This window comes from Epinephelus moara, chromosome 2 (assembly GCF_006386435.1).
Source record: "Epinephelus moara isolate mb chromosome 2, YSFRI_EMoa_1.0, whole genome shotgun sequence".
Lineage (NCBI taxonomy): Eukaryota > Metazoa > Chordata > Actinopteri > Perciformes > Serranidae > Epinephelus > Epinephelus moara.
In genome coordinates, this window is record NC_065507.1 from 4,380,861 (window position 1) to 4,395,353 (window position 14,493).

Genomic DNA, 14,493 nt, shown 5'->3' on the forward strand with positions numbered 1-14,493 from the left:
TGTGCCCCAGTGCCCACAGAAGAGGAATGCCTCTGTTGCAAGGAATGGGACCGGTTGCAGCCTTATTTTCAAGGTCTGGATGTGACCGAGGACAAGACACCTCCACCTGGAGTAGTATCCAGCTGGGCTTTATCTAGAGCTCGCCAGATATATTTCGTATATTTGACGTCACCACGCTAACTCCTGACAAAACCTTCTTTGTAGTTCAGGCCTGTGGTGCCACATCTAAAAGCAAAAACAATATCTATCATTGAAGGTAAAGTGTGTAAGATTTAGTGGCGAGGATTGCAGATTGCAACCAGCTGATTCACACTACACATCAATGATTCTCCGACATTGTTCGGCCTGTCAGTGACGAGCACCTGCCAATGTTTGCTCACCTTTTTGCTCATCCAGATGTTCAGGAGATTTTTACTGGATGTTTGTTTTTACAGAGTGGAGCTCAGAACAACTTCCTGCCCGTGAGAGACGACCTGACCACACAATATGTTGTATGTGACCAAAAGAACTGACAGCTGGAGAAATAAACTGTAATCTGTACTTTTCTTTCCTCAGACACCTCACAGCAGCGTTCTGCGATGGCTACAGCACAGCCACAACAGATTGGTTTGGATGCCTCCTCACCTGTCTGCTCTGTGAGCTGCTGACAGCGCTCCTCCAGCTGTCGGACTCTGTCTTCTTCTTCAGCCAATTGCTGCCGGCCGGTCCGGACCTCCACACGCAAGGCCTGGCAATCTGAGCGCAGCATCAGAGCCTGGGAGGCCAGAGGCAGACAAGCTGTCAGCTGCTGTTTCCACATGCTCATTACTCACCCAGCGCTCTTACAATGTACCTGTCTCCTCTCCATCTCCTTCACCCGCTGGAGAAACTCGCTGTGAGATTTCATGGCTTCAGCAGAGCGGGCCGACTCCTGTCTCATCTGCTGCTGCATCTGGCCACAGGGAGGGTTTGTTAACAGGGTTCGTCTTCAGGTCGTCAGGGCACATGTGTGACAGAGGGCGATAACAGGGCTAAAGTAAATCAAAATAATTAGCCACTCACCTCTGTCAGTTTCTGACTCATCTCTAATTTGACGATCTTCAGCTCCTCAGCTGCCAAAGCCACTTCCATCTGGAGCAAGAGACGAATGGTAACAGTCATGTATTATTAATGAAGAAAACAGAATTACAACAAAGTGATCTAGTTTCACAGTTTGCTTCAAATATTCAGTAAAAACTAAAATGATCTCACATTTCTTTAGTTTGTGAACAACAACAGTAACTCAGACTGAGATTCAGATTCTGTTACAATATTAATAGTTCAACTAAATAAAATCAACCACAAACTACACATTTAAACAGCTCCCAAATACAAACAATGTCCCCTGGGATCTATATATATCACGCTGTAACCTGTGACAGGCTGTTATGATACCACAACTATCACACAGTCACATATATGGAGTTTATTATTGAGCTGCGAGCGTCACGTAGGTTTACATTACCAAAATCACTTGAAGACACTGACAAGCGTCACGTAGGTTTACATTACCAAAATCACTTGAAGACACTGACAAGAGAGAGGAGAGGGAGAGACGCTGTGCTGCTGCCAGAGGAGCCGCTGAATGAGTTCCCTCTGAGCTGTAAGTCACTAAAAGAGTCTGAGAAGTCCGGGGCTGTTCATAAAACATTCAGGACGCCACAGTTTATTCCACACTACTGAAGCTGCTCCTCTTTTTGGAACCACCGGGGAGTCGCTGATAATTTGCAGCCTGTTATGGAGTTAGATTTGTGTCTTTATTACATGCGAGAAAATAAATGATATGAGAGAAAAAAAAATGTTTGAGAGAAAAAGTTTTCACATTAATAGCAAAAAATAATAATATTTGAGACTAAAAAAAGTTTTGAGAGAAAGTATATATAAGTAAAAAAAAATTTTTACTCTTAAATATTATTTTTTTGCTATCAGTGTGAAAACATTTTCTCTCAAAACATTTTTCTTCTCTCTCTCAAAACCTAAGTCTTTCCTCTCATGTCAGGATTTTGCTTTCGCTGCGAAATAACGTCATGGGAGTCGAATTCAACTGAATCATTCATCTGTGTCATCATCTTACTCAAACATTGGAGTCTCCGCTCCCAAATAACGCAGCACATCTATGCCGGTGAATCGACCATGGTGGATGAATGATTCAGTTGAATTCGACTCCCAAGACGATCCTCACCCAGCTGTCAATTCGATTGAGACTGGCCAATAGGAACGTAGCCCCGCCCATGACGTTATTTACGCAGCGAAAGCAAAATCCTGACATGAGAGCAAAGACTTAGGTTTTGAGAGAGAGAAGAAAACTGTTTTGAGAGAAACAATTTTTTTTGAGAGAAACAATTTTCACACTGATAGCAAAAAAATAATATTTGAGAATAAAAAAAAGTTTTTGAGAGAAATCTCGGAAATTATTTTTTTATATTCTATGACAAAATACTTTCTCTCAAAACTTTTTTTAGTCTCAAATATTATTATTTTTTGTTATCAGTGTGAAAACTTTTTCTCTCAAACATTTTTTTTTCTCTCATATCATTTATTTTCTCACATGTAATAAAGACACAAATCTAACTCCACACCTGTCTGCAACAAGCAGCATCACAAAAACACAGATTTGTTTTTAGCGTGAAAATGCTTTATTCAGTGTTTTCACCGGTCTGTTTGTTTTGGAGAGGAAGAGACCTCTGTGGATAATTCAGCTCCCTATAAAAACCTCCTGAACAATGAACACTAAAGGAATTCTAATCAAGTTTCAGCTAGGCCTGTCAGGATAACAAATTTTGCTGGGTGATTAATTGCGTCAGAAATTATTGTGATAAGCCATAATATTGCGTAATATTGTGCTTTTAAGACCCTTTTTATTATTGTTGTAATTTAGCTGTTTTTAGACCATTTATTTTTAAACTAAGTCGGTTAATTGCACGGTAAATTAAAAGGGATTAATTGCCATATTCATGCGTGTTTGTTTTCGTCGTCTCTCTCCACCAAAGAGACTGGACGACAAGAGCGTTCACTGCCGTGCATCGTCTGGCAGCCAGGTGAGTTGGTTCATTAGCGTAATGAACGCAGGGAAAGCTCTTGTCATCGAGTGTCTTTGTCTCTGTGGGGGAGGCGGGGCTATGGGCTNTTAACTACATTTTTCTCTCTCAGAACTGGTTCTTATGACGTGTTGTCTGACCACCTCAGAAATCAAATGTGTTTGTCATTCTGAACAGCATCAAGGTGGAGTGAATGTTAAAATAATTAGGCAATAAACATCAAACACAACTTTAAATGTCATATTTGGGTTTATATTCAACTAAGGTAGGCATTGTGTGATCCATGTACTATAGATATATATTTTTTTTTTTTTTTACTGTAACTGAAACACAACGCGGGAGCGGGATGGGACGGGAGTCATTCTTGTGGGATTGGGACGGGACGGGATTTTTTTTTTCCTTTTTCATGGGATTGGCCGGGATGGGATTATTTTTGTGGGAGTGGGATGGGACGGGACTGAAAATCCACTCCCGTGTCACCCTCTAGTACAAGGTTGTTGCTGCAGCGGCCCGGATTCGACTCCGGCCTGTGGCCCTTTGCTGCGTGGCGCTCCCTCTCTCTCTCCCCCCTTCGCACTTGTCTGTCCTATCAAGTAAAGGCCAAAATGCCCCAAAAAATATCTTTAAAAAAAAAAAAAAAAGAATATTTAGGAATGCAATAAAGAAAATTCAAATATCCGAAATAACACGTAAACATATCGAAATAAATAAATAAATACAAAAAAAATAGACTAAATAGAAAAAAAAACAAAAAAAAACAACCAAAAACGATAAAATGGTACGGAAGCGTATTGCATTCCCTTGACAAATTAAAAAAAGCCCTGATTTTCGTGGCAATTTTTTCTGTTTTTCGTGGTAATTTTTTTTGGATCAATAAGGGTAATTACGTGCCTTACCCTTATTGATCCTGTAGTTGAAATTGTCTAGGAGCAGGAGCACAGATGCAAAATACAGTACACCCATGAGCAGGAGTCACCATGGATGCAGGGGTCACTTGCAGGTGCCAGGTGGGAGCTTCACGCGAAATTTTCAAGTATCTCGTCTCCTCGTTCCCCCCGAAAATTAGAAACAAATTACAACAAAAAAAAAAAAAAAACAGAAAAAAATACCCCAAAAAACAGGGCTTTTTTTATTTGTCAAGTGAATGCAATACGCCTCGGTAAAATGGACTCTCAGTCTCTTATAAAAAATTCTATTTGAAAAAAACAAAACAACCAAAAACAAATATAAATAGACTTTAAATAGACTAAATCCAAAACACTCCCACACAGGGGCCGTGGCATTTGGTTTAGGAACAAGTTCCCTGTCTCTCTTACGCTCAACTCTCTGTTTTCTTCTCCGCCTCGTCTCCCCCTCACGAAGATCACACTGTGTGTGTGTGTAGCCCATAGCCCCGCCTCCCCCACAGAGACAAAGACACTCGATGACAAGAGCTTTCCCTCCGTTCATTACGCTAATGAACCAACTCACCTGGCTGCCAGACGATGCACGGCAGTGAACGCTCTTGTCGTCTTGAGAGAGATGAGGAAAACAAACACGCATGAATACGGCAATTAATCGCGGCCGGAAAAGTTACCGTCTCCCTTTAAATCTACCGTGCAATTAACTGACTTATCGCATATCGCGACAGGCCTAGTTTCAGCTGGTTGCAATTTGTAATCCTCACCACTAGATGCCGCTATATCCCCATAAAGTCTGACACACTGTTCCTTTAAAGGGTGAAGTGTTGTTTCAAAAAACAGTAGAAGCCAGAAAGAGAACTCAGAAGTTTCTAAACTACCCACTGAGTCATGTTCATCATTCATAGAACAACCTTTTACATAATGAGCATTATTATAAAAGCAAAGGGACACGTTGGGACTGAGACACAGGTTCAACAACCCGTCTTTAAGTTTATCTTTATCTCTGTAAAGTGCAAAACTAAGACCCATGCTGTGAAGTGACTGGGTGATAGTGTTACCTTGGCAGCAGCAGCAGCCCCCACTGTCTCCTCCAGCCTCTGCACCTCTGTGAGAGCTTCATCTCTCTCCTGGTAGGCCTGATGAAGCTGCTCCCTGAGCTTCATCACCTCCCTCCTGCAGGCCTGACGCTCCTCCTCACTGTCCTGCTGCAGCGCTGCCAGCTGCTGCTCCAGATGAGCTGAGCGGGAAAATCAGAGGACAGAAAAAAAACAGTGTGTTGTAGGTGCCACAGTAACACACGATACACTTAGTGAGATCACTGTTTCCTTGTCTCAGCTAGCCAACAGGGTTACATATGAGCCCTTACCTGTGTGAGATGGATCCAGCTGTCTCTCAGTCTCCAGGCGGAACACGGTGAGTTTGAGGGTCTGCAGCAGACTCTCCATGCGACACACCCGGCTCACTAAAGCGTCACACTGTCTCCACAGCGCGCCCTCGTCCCCAGTGACCCGACGCACCTTCAGAGGACTCACAGGGCGCTGTGTGGCGTCCATCCTCTGTGCAGACCCCAAGATCTGATCCCTGGAGACCCCCAGTGTGCCCATGTCTCTAATAAGAGCTTCAGCCTCCTCCTCGGCCATCAGCAGGCGCTGGTGCAGGAGGGACAGAGCCTCTGGGGCCGTGGCCCCGACACTGAGAGGCGGGATGGCTGAGCGGGACATTCTCAAACAGGGGGATGGTGCAGGTGGAGGTGGTTGAAGGCAGAAAACCCTTCTAGGTGCACCTGTGCCCAGTCTCAAGCTCCAGCCATGATTTCAAACTTCCTGTAGAATGGAAATTGCTTTTTTAAGTGCTTGTAAGGTTTATTTGCACAAAACACACAACAGTGTGAAGGACTTTTGTTGTGTTACAGCCTTCAATGTACGCTGTGACGCTGGAATTTAACTGAATCCATTCTTCCCTCTACCTGTGAAATGTTCCCCGTGCCACTGGCTGCAACACAAGCCCAAAGCATCATCCATCCACCCTCGTGTTTAACAGTTTGTTCTCCAAACATACCTTTGCTCATTGTGTCCAGAAAGTTCTGTTTTACCTTCATCAGTCCACAGGACTTGTTTCCAAAAAGCATCAGGCTTGTTCAGATGTTCCTTTGCAAACTTGTGAGGCTGAATGTTGTGGTGAGGACACAGGAAAGGTTTTCTTCTGATGACTCTTCCATGAAGCTCATATTTGTCCAGGTGTGTCTGCACAGTAGAACAGTGCACCACCACTCCAGAGTCTGAGAAATCTTCCTGCAGGTCTTTTGCAGTCAAACAGAGGTTTGATTTGCCTTTCTAACAATCCTACGAGCAGCTCTCTCAGAGAGTTTTCAGCTTGACCTCCACAGTTCCTGTTAACTGCCATTTCTTACTGACATGACCAACTGAGGAAACAGCTCCCTGAAAACACTTTGCTATCTTCTTCTAGTCTTCATCAGGTCTTTTAGTTTTCAGAGTGCTAGGCAGCTGTTTAGAGGAGCCCATGGCTGCTGATTGTTGGGACAAGCTTTCAGGAGTCAGAGTATTTATAAAGCTTTGAAATTAGCATCACCTGGCCTTTCCTAACGATGACTGTGAACAAGCCAGAGCCCTGACAAGCTCATTAAGCTCTGAGACCCTGGGAAAAGGTGTCTGAGAGCTCAGATGTCTTGGGGTGACCAAACTGTTGCACTCCACTGACACACAGCTGAGCTCAATGTGATGACATCGAGCCAAAATCATTTCAAATGCTGTCATGTCCCTGCAGGCTGCAGAGCATACATTAAACGTCAGTGTTTTTGTTACTCGGGTCATTTTTTCTATAAATTAAAACAAAGGCGCGCGAACAAATCACAGCAGCAGTGTGTTTCACTTCTCGTGCACGACACTATAACACGACACGAGCAAAATAAAATGTCATCAAGCGTCACGTTAACAGACACAGCTTCCTAAACTGTAACGTTACTCTTTGTATCAGAGTCAAACAAAGTAGTAGATGTAAACCCAACTCACCAAAGTCACCACTTCCGCCCCCTGTAACCATGGCGACGCGTCACTGTACTTCCTTCCTTTCAAATCGTTCATCTGATGCATTCAGGACAATCGGAAATCTCACAACTATGACTTGAACAAGGCGATAATGTGTCCCAGTGTAACTGCCTCCAACAAACAGCTTCAGCGAAAACATTATAACCGTCATGATGGTGGATTTATTGCAGGACTTCTGTATTAGACTGTGCTCAATTTAATTACATAGAGAGAGCAGAGATAAGGCACAAACATGTGAAAGTGTGTGACTTCATCATGTGATCACCTCTGACCTTTGCTCCAGCACTGATTCACTCTCTGCCTTCATCCAGCTCACTGACTCCATCAGAAGGGACAGACTACAACTTAGTTATGGTCATGAATCACTGTAAATGCTGTCATGTGTGTGAGGGGTTATAAAAGACACTGAGACCATCTTGTGGTAAAAGGCCTGCAGTGAATATCCAAGTCACTATTCTATAGTTATTCAGTTATTGATCAGAGCTCTTACAGAATAATAATATCTGCTCAAACACTGTTTAAACAGTGTGTTGTCTCTGCAGATGTGGTTCAGATTGATCCCAGGTGGGGCTCAGTACCTGCCCTTTGCCCTCTGACAGAGGTGGATAGTAACTAGTTACATTTACTTGAGTAACTTTTTGGATAAATTGTACTTTTAAGAGTACTTTTAATGCAAAATACTTTTTCCTTCAAGTAAGAGTATATTGTTTTAAAGTAACAATACTCTTACTTGAGTACAATATTTGGCTACTCTACCCACCTCTGAGTACATAATAATATATAGTATATATATATATATATATGTACAGTATAAGAATATATTTGTGTTTCTTGTGTCTTGATTTATGTTATGTTTGTAAAGATTTCATTTATTTTTGTTTTAGTTAAAGGGGTATAGTATAGACATTGAGACACCTCAGACTCATTACTGTGCATTAATGTTCTGTAATTAGGCCTCAAGAGCTCCTCTGGTGCCAGCAGACACATAGAGACCTCCAGGGGCCTCTGCAAGCAAACAAAAGAAAAAAACACACCTGCCTATATGCAAAAATATTTTATGTAAGAGATGCCCTTTAGTCCCACCTGAGCACCTGCCCCACTAAATGTCTGTGCACGGCTCTGCTAGTGATGTGTCATTCGCAAACGAGCCGAGTCTTTGAACCGGCTCTTTAGAGTGAACGAGCCAGTTCCTAATTTCTTTGCTTTTTGCTTTATTTTACTCTGTATCCATTCATTTCAGATTATTTGATCTGGAACAAGTTGAGAGAGACTAGTTTGTGTTCACTCGTTCACTTCAAAAAGCCAGTTCAAAGACTCGGCTTGTCATTCACATCACTACTTGTTGTTTATAAAGGCCGTTGCTATGGCTACAATATCCAGACCACGTGATGCAATAAATCACCAATGCGATTCGTCGTTGAACCCACTAACACCGCCCCACCACACACACACACACAGAAAATAAAAAAATAAAAATTTAAAAACGAACGAACAAACCGCATCTTTGAACCGGCTCTCACAAGTGAACGAGAAATCCCATCACTGGCTCTGAAGTCTAACTCAAGCTCATAACTGACCCCTTCACTGCTGCTGTGACACTGGAGCTTTGGCGCCATCCTGTGGCACATGCGCACAATGACACCATGTGATGGAGCAGCATGATTTCACTTTCTGTTTTGCTGAACCGAGACGAAAAGTGTCAGGTCACAAAGTCAGACTTTTTCTGTAAACCGATCATAGTTCGGGGATTTCTGCGGATGGAGAACAAGGAGGAGACACGCACCTGCGGCCAGTGGTGAGAGTTTACTTTATCAAACGTTTCTTATGGATAGAAGTCACTGTAAATTACATTTAAAACTCTGGTTGTGTGATGTTGTTTTGATACTTAAGAAGCAAATATACTGAACATAGGACGTGAACCAGTAGTGTACCTGTTCAACACTGGTTTCAGACAGTTAAAGTGAACTGTACACTGAATAATATTCATGTCTCTGTATATTTTTAATGACTATATTCCAACAAACACCTGACAGAGAGCAGTGGGACATCAGCGGGCTGTGTGAGTCCATGTTTGTAAGAAGGAATAAAGTTAGGAAGTCTTAACACACATTAATCTGATGACGAGGCAATATGAACCTGTAATGTGTTTCATAAGTTCAGCAGTGAGACTCATTAACTCGGGGTTAAAGGAAACAGTCTCCTTTCACTTTCTACATTTAGCCTGAACTTGAACAGGTTTGGAGCCACAGTGTGTGTGCTGAGCAAGTTACTCTCTAAAGTAGTTACCTTCATTTAAATGTAATAAGTTACTTTACAATACTCTGTGTAGAGTAATAAGTTACTTATGACACTACTTTCACCAAAATGACCTCAGAGGAACTGACGTTGATGTTAAATGGATGAGGGTCATGTTGTTTAACAGAAGCTCCAGTTTATTGCAGTTCATTTCAAATCCAGTGCTGCAGGTCTGAAACATTCATGTGTTCACACAATGGTTATTACTTTGGATTAAAATCCCTGTGATGATACAGAACAATTAAATAATTAAATGACTATCTTTGGACACAGGGAGGGTCAGGCAGAGGATCAAAGACGAATAATTGTGGGATATGGATAAATATTTGTGGGCCTATGATATGACACACAAGAAACAAATGTTGAGGTGAGCACAACAAACAGGATGACGTGAGATTAAGTCACTATGACGAGCACAAATTAAAACACCGGAGCTGGAGTAAGTAAGTAAAATTTATTCATATAGCAACAAGAAAGAAACCCTCGAGACAAAGTGACTTTGTGAGCCACGTAATGAAAACTGCACAACCAGCATAGCTATTTGCACACACACACACACACAGCAAAAAGAAGAATTCAAACTGCACAACAACAATACACAAAATTGGAAAAAGTACAAAGTTACCCAAACACTTGTCTGAACAGGTGCATCTTTAGCTGGCGTTTATAAGAAACCACAGAGTCAGCAGATGGTAAAGGAGCAGGCAGAGCGTTCCCAAATTTAGGTGCTACAGCCACAAAACCTGGATCACCACGTGTCTTAAAGTGAGTGCCAGGGACAGACATCAAATTTAGCATGTTTGATCGATGAGAGCAAGCTGAAGAATACAAGGAAGGAAGCCTGATTGTGTACGCTCTGTACATAAGGTGAAGGACCCACCTCCCGGTTCCCAAAGTGTTGGTTATGGAGTTAGATTTGTGTCTTTATTACATGCGAGAAAATAAATGATATGAGAGAAAAAAAATGTTTGAGAGAAAAAGTTTTCACACTGATAGCAAAAAATAATAATATTTGAGACTAAAAAAAGTTTTGAGAGAAAGTATTTTGTCAAAGAATATAAAAAAAAAATTGAGATTTAAAAAATGATTTCCGAGAAAAAAAACTCTCAAAAAACTTTTTTTTAACTCTCAAATATTATTTTTTTGCTATCAGTGTGAAAACATTTTCTCTCAAAAAAAATTTTTTTGCTATCAGTGTGAAAACATTTTCTCTCAAAAAAAAATTGTTTCTCTCAAAACATTTTGTCAAATTTTTCAATTTTTCGAATTCAACTGAATGCGCTGCGTTATTTGGGATAGGAAACTCCAATGTTTGGGTTAGATGATGACACAGATGAATGATTCAGTTGAATTCGACTCCCAAGACGATCCTCACCCAGCTGTCAATTTGATTGACTGGCTAATAGGAACGTGGCCCCGCCCATGACGTTATTTTCGCAGTGAAAGCAAAATCCTGACACGAGAGCAAAGACTTAGGTTTTGAGAGAGAGTGAAGAAAAATGTTTTGAGAGAAACATTTTTTTTTAGAGAGAGAGAAAATGTTTTCACACTGATAGAAAAAAATAATATTTGAGAGTTAAAAAAAAAAGTTTTTTGAGAGTTTTTTTTTTCTCGGAAATCATTTTTTAAATCTCAAATTATTTTTTTTATATTCTATGACAAAATACTTTCTCTCAAAACTTTTTTTAGTCTCAAATATTATTATTTTTTGCTATTAATGTGAAAACGTTTTCTTTCAAATATGTTTTTTTCTCTCACATCATTTATTTTCTCACATGTAATAAAGACACAAATTTAACTCCGTATTGATCAGCTACAGCACCACCAGAGAGAGAGTTATCTATAAGAACAGGACTGTGTGACGGTGTTGCTCTGCCGTTGTAGAGGATGTGAATGGAAACGCATCCAACATATACTAAAATCACCCAGATGTGCTGATCACTGGGATGAGGAAACCGGAGCAAACCAGAGGCCGGCTTATCCTCGCTGCTTCCAGGCAGACTTAGGACACAAAAGATGAACAGAATAGTTTGCAGACGTTGCAGGTGTATCACTGGAAACACACTGAACATGATAACGCACAGTAAGGCATGACCTAGATGTGGCGATCACTGGCATCCTTTTAGGCCTGTAATGTGGCGTAATGACGTGACAACACACAACAACCTCCGGGTGATATCTTTTCTGTCGGCACACTGGTGGATGTCAGCGTGGCTCAATGAAAAATGAAAACAATAAGCAGTTTGTTTTGGGTGGTTTCACCTCACGTGACGCTGTAAATGTAATAAAATTACCTTAAATCCTGTTGGTAAACACGTTATATTTCTTTGTTACTGCCAACACGTACTGAAACACTGTCAGGCATGTTTGCTGTCAGGGCCCTGAGGCGGTAGAACAATCTGCCGGAGGAAATCAGGTCGGCCGAATCAGTGATCCTTTCTTAAAACACCTTTTATCGGAGAGCTTTTCCTGATTTTACTTGAGTTTGAAGTTCATTTAAAGTGTCTTTTATTTCTTACAAGACATAATATGACCGTCAACATTTTTCTCTTGAAGCCACAAAGACGTCGCAGAGGCCAACTTCGCTCTGCACGAAACGCACTGCAAGCGCTTCTTGTGTCCCTGTCCTGACTGTGGTGAATCAGTTCACAGAGAGCTACTGGACAAACACAGAGAGGAAGAGCACACACAGGTACACACACACACACATGTACACACACACACTCCACATGACGGTGTATTCTGGAGGCTTACAGCTCTGTTTGTCTGCAGGTGAGATGCTCCAAGTGTAACAAGAAGATGGAGCATCGTCACCTGAAGGATCACGAGGTGAGTCGGACTGTTGGTGTTGTTTGCCTGGATATTCAGTTTTACCCCATAACTTCATCCCTGTCAAAGTGGGGAAAAGATCAAGAGTCTCCAAAAGGCTCATTGTAAAGGTTAAACACCTGTTTATCAGTCTGCCTCTGCTCTGCTCCGTCCTCCAGTCTGACGAGTGTGTGGAGCGTCTGCAGAGCTGTCAGTTCTGCGAGCTAGAGCTGCCGCACAAGGAGCTGGACGAACACAGTCTGGCCTGTGGGAGTCGCACTGAACGCTGCTTGGAATGCGGCCGCTACGTCACCCTAAAGGACCAGGCCGAGCACGAACTGACCTGCTCAGCTGCTGACGACGACTCAGCTACTCCTCAGACTAGCAGCAAGCCGCCATCAAACGAGAGTAAGGGGATGTGGGGCAACACCGACTAACTTACACAATACGTCTTTTTCTTTAGCTGTTACCATGACGATTCTACTAAACTCTGCCTGTTTTGTTTCACAGGAGTAACAGTGATGTGTAACAGATGTATGAAATCAATTCCAGCTGAGGATTTAGAAGATCATGAGGTTTGTGTTTATTGCAAGCATTTGTCTTACATTCATTCATTCACTTCCCATAACCACTTATCCTGTCATGGGTCGCAGGGGGTGGAGCCTATCCCAGCTGACACTGGGTGAGAGGCAGGGTTCACCCTGGACAGGTCACCAGACTATCACAGGGCTGACACATAGAGACAGACAACCATTCACACTCACATTCACACCTACGGACAATTTAGAGTCACCAGTTAACCTGCATGTGTTTGGACTGTGGGAGGAAGCTGGAGCACCTGGAGGAAACCCAGCGGCTCTACTCTGAGCTCCCTCTGGATGTCCAAACTCCTCACCCTATCTCTAAGGCTGAGCCCAGACACCCCACAGAGGAAACTCATTACAGTCACATATCTGCAACCTCATTCTTTCAGTCACTACCCAGAGCTCATGACCACAGGTGAGGGTTGGGATGTAGATGAACCAGTAAATCGAAAGCTTTGCCTTCCAGCTCAGCTCCGAAAGTGCTACATCTGTAATTCCCCTTCAATCCTACACACTCGTCCTCAAAGTCAGCAATGCATAAAAAGTATGCTAACTTTAGCCACCGTGAGCTACTGCTCAGCTACGGCTGAGGTTAAACCCCTGATTGTACTGCACTGAGCAGAGTGTTACACTGCTTAGCTGTTCAACTTTTATTTATAAGAGAAAAAATGTCCTCTTTCTTTTCCCGTACATGTCATAGACTCACCAAAAGCCCAAATCCACTGTAAAGGATATAAAATTAACACCTTTGTCTCTATCTCCCAAACCAGCTGGAGTGTTTTCCAACAACCAGGCTGGACAATGAAGAGGCTGCACCAGAGGAGGAAGAGAGTGACGATGAGGATGACTTCTACAGTGTGCAGGAAACTACTTGGCTAAGCAGCACCTTTAAGGCAAACTCCCTGTCAGACGAACCCAGCAGAGGTCCCTGGGGTGATGAAGGTGACCCATACCAGATCAGCACCTGCCCCCACTGTCACCTGGCCCTGCCTAACTTCACACTACGCTGGCACACGGTAACACTCCTGCATCACAGACGATCTGTATATACATTCTTTAAAAAAGGTTCCTGTGCTAAAAGTTTCCCAATGTCTCTGTGTGTTTTTAGGTGAAGTGCAAAATCCACATTCTCTTGAAATAAAGAGACAGAGCTCGTCAGGATGGACACGCTGCTTCAGAGAACTTTGATCATGTGTTATTAGCAAAAGGATGGAAAACTTACTGGGCTCCTTTTTTACAAAGGTTTACATTTTGTTTTTAGTTTTAGTGTGTGCATGGCTTTGTGCTCGCATGAAGAGAAGGTGTTCTCAGAAAGTTCTCCGCATCTCAGTAAACTTCACACTCCTGCTAACTTTCTAATGTTCCCTTTATTTAATACAAATACAGCCACTAAACTGCAAAGCTAATAGCATCTGTCTACAAGCGAATGGTGTTTTCAGTCAGCAGCATCAAATTGAGCAATGTCTAAAAAGTTTACATGTCAAAGTCTGAGATGCACTCATCATAACGATATATTAACCATAACCTGTAGAAATAATGGATGTAGCTACCGTGATGTCACCCATTGGTTCGTGGACTGCCATTTTGAAGCCTTGAGTTCAGCCAAAGACGGTGGATAAACCAAGACGGTCCACTGCGAGTCAGTTTCCTGTATCAGTGTCACGTGGGGTTCGCGACCACCACGCCCCTTTAGGTGTGTGTCCATTGACTTCAGTGGGAGAAATGAACGTGATTACAGATTATGGCCGATTCTTTCGCCCCATAGTCACGGAAGCAAATACTG

General features: G+C 42.4%; 2 protein-coding genes across 2 annotated transcripts in view; one reads left to right on the top strand and one right to left on the bottom strand.

Annotated features, from left to right (window-relative positions):
* ccdc150 (coiled-coil domain containing 150) overlaps window positions 1-6,337 on the bottom strand; it is a 28,755-nt gene extending 22,418 nt beyond the window's left edge. The window contains exons 1-6 of the mRNA XM_050067000.1: window positions 6,051-6,337; window positions 5,325-5,781; window positions 5,017-5,195; window positions 1,042-1,110; window positions 833-931; window positions 625-754 (exon numbers count right to left, since the gene is read on the bottom strand). Coding sequence (XP_049922957.1) covers window positions 625-754; window positions 833-931; window positions 1,042-1,110; window positions 5,017-5,195; window positions 5,325-5,679 — 832 coding nt within the window. The 5' untranslated portion in view covers window positions 5,680-5,781; window positions 6,051-6,337. The remainder of the gene's footprint in view (window positions 1-624; window positions 755-832; window positions 932-1,041; window positions 1,111-5,016; window positions 5,196-5,324; window positions 5,782-6,050) is intronic.
* Window positions 6,338-8,687: 2,350 nt separating this feature from the next.
* Window positions 8,688-14,056, top strand: xaf1 (XIAP associated factor 1). Its single transcript, XM_050067351.1, has 7 exons — window positions 8,688-8,818; window positions 11,875-12,010; window positions 12,091-12,147; window positions 12,306-12,534; window positions 12,637-12,701; window positions 13,481-13,726; window positions 13,819-14,056. The coding sequence occupies exons 1-7, from the start codon at window positions 8,781-8,783 to the stop codon at window positions 13,849-13,851; spliced, it is 804 nt and encodes a 267-aa protein (XP_049923308.1). The 5' UTR covers window positions 8,688-8,780; the 3' UTR covers window positions 13,852-14,056.
* Window positions 14,057-14,493: the final 437 nt, after the last annotated feature.

Excerpts from the sequence above, each read along its gene's own strand:
- xaf1 (XM_050067351.1), top strand. The coding sequence starts at position 8,781 with ATGGAGAACAAGGAGGAGACACGCACCTGCGGCCAGTG. Across the intron at positions 12,011-12,090 it reads GAGAGGAAGAGCACACACAG|GTGAGATGCTCCAAGTGTAA; the intron begins GTACACACACAC and ends GTTTGTCTGCAG. Across the intron at positions 12,535-12,636 it reads CAAGCCGCCATCAAACGAGA|GAGTAACAGTGATGTGTAAC; the intron begins GTAAGGGGATGT and ends TTTGTTTCACAG.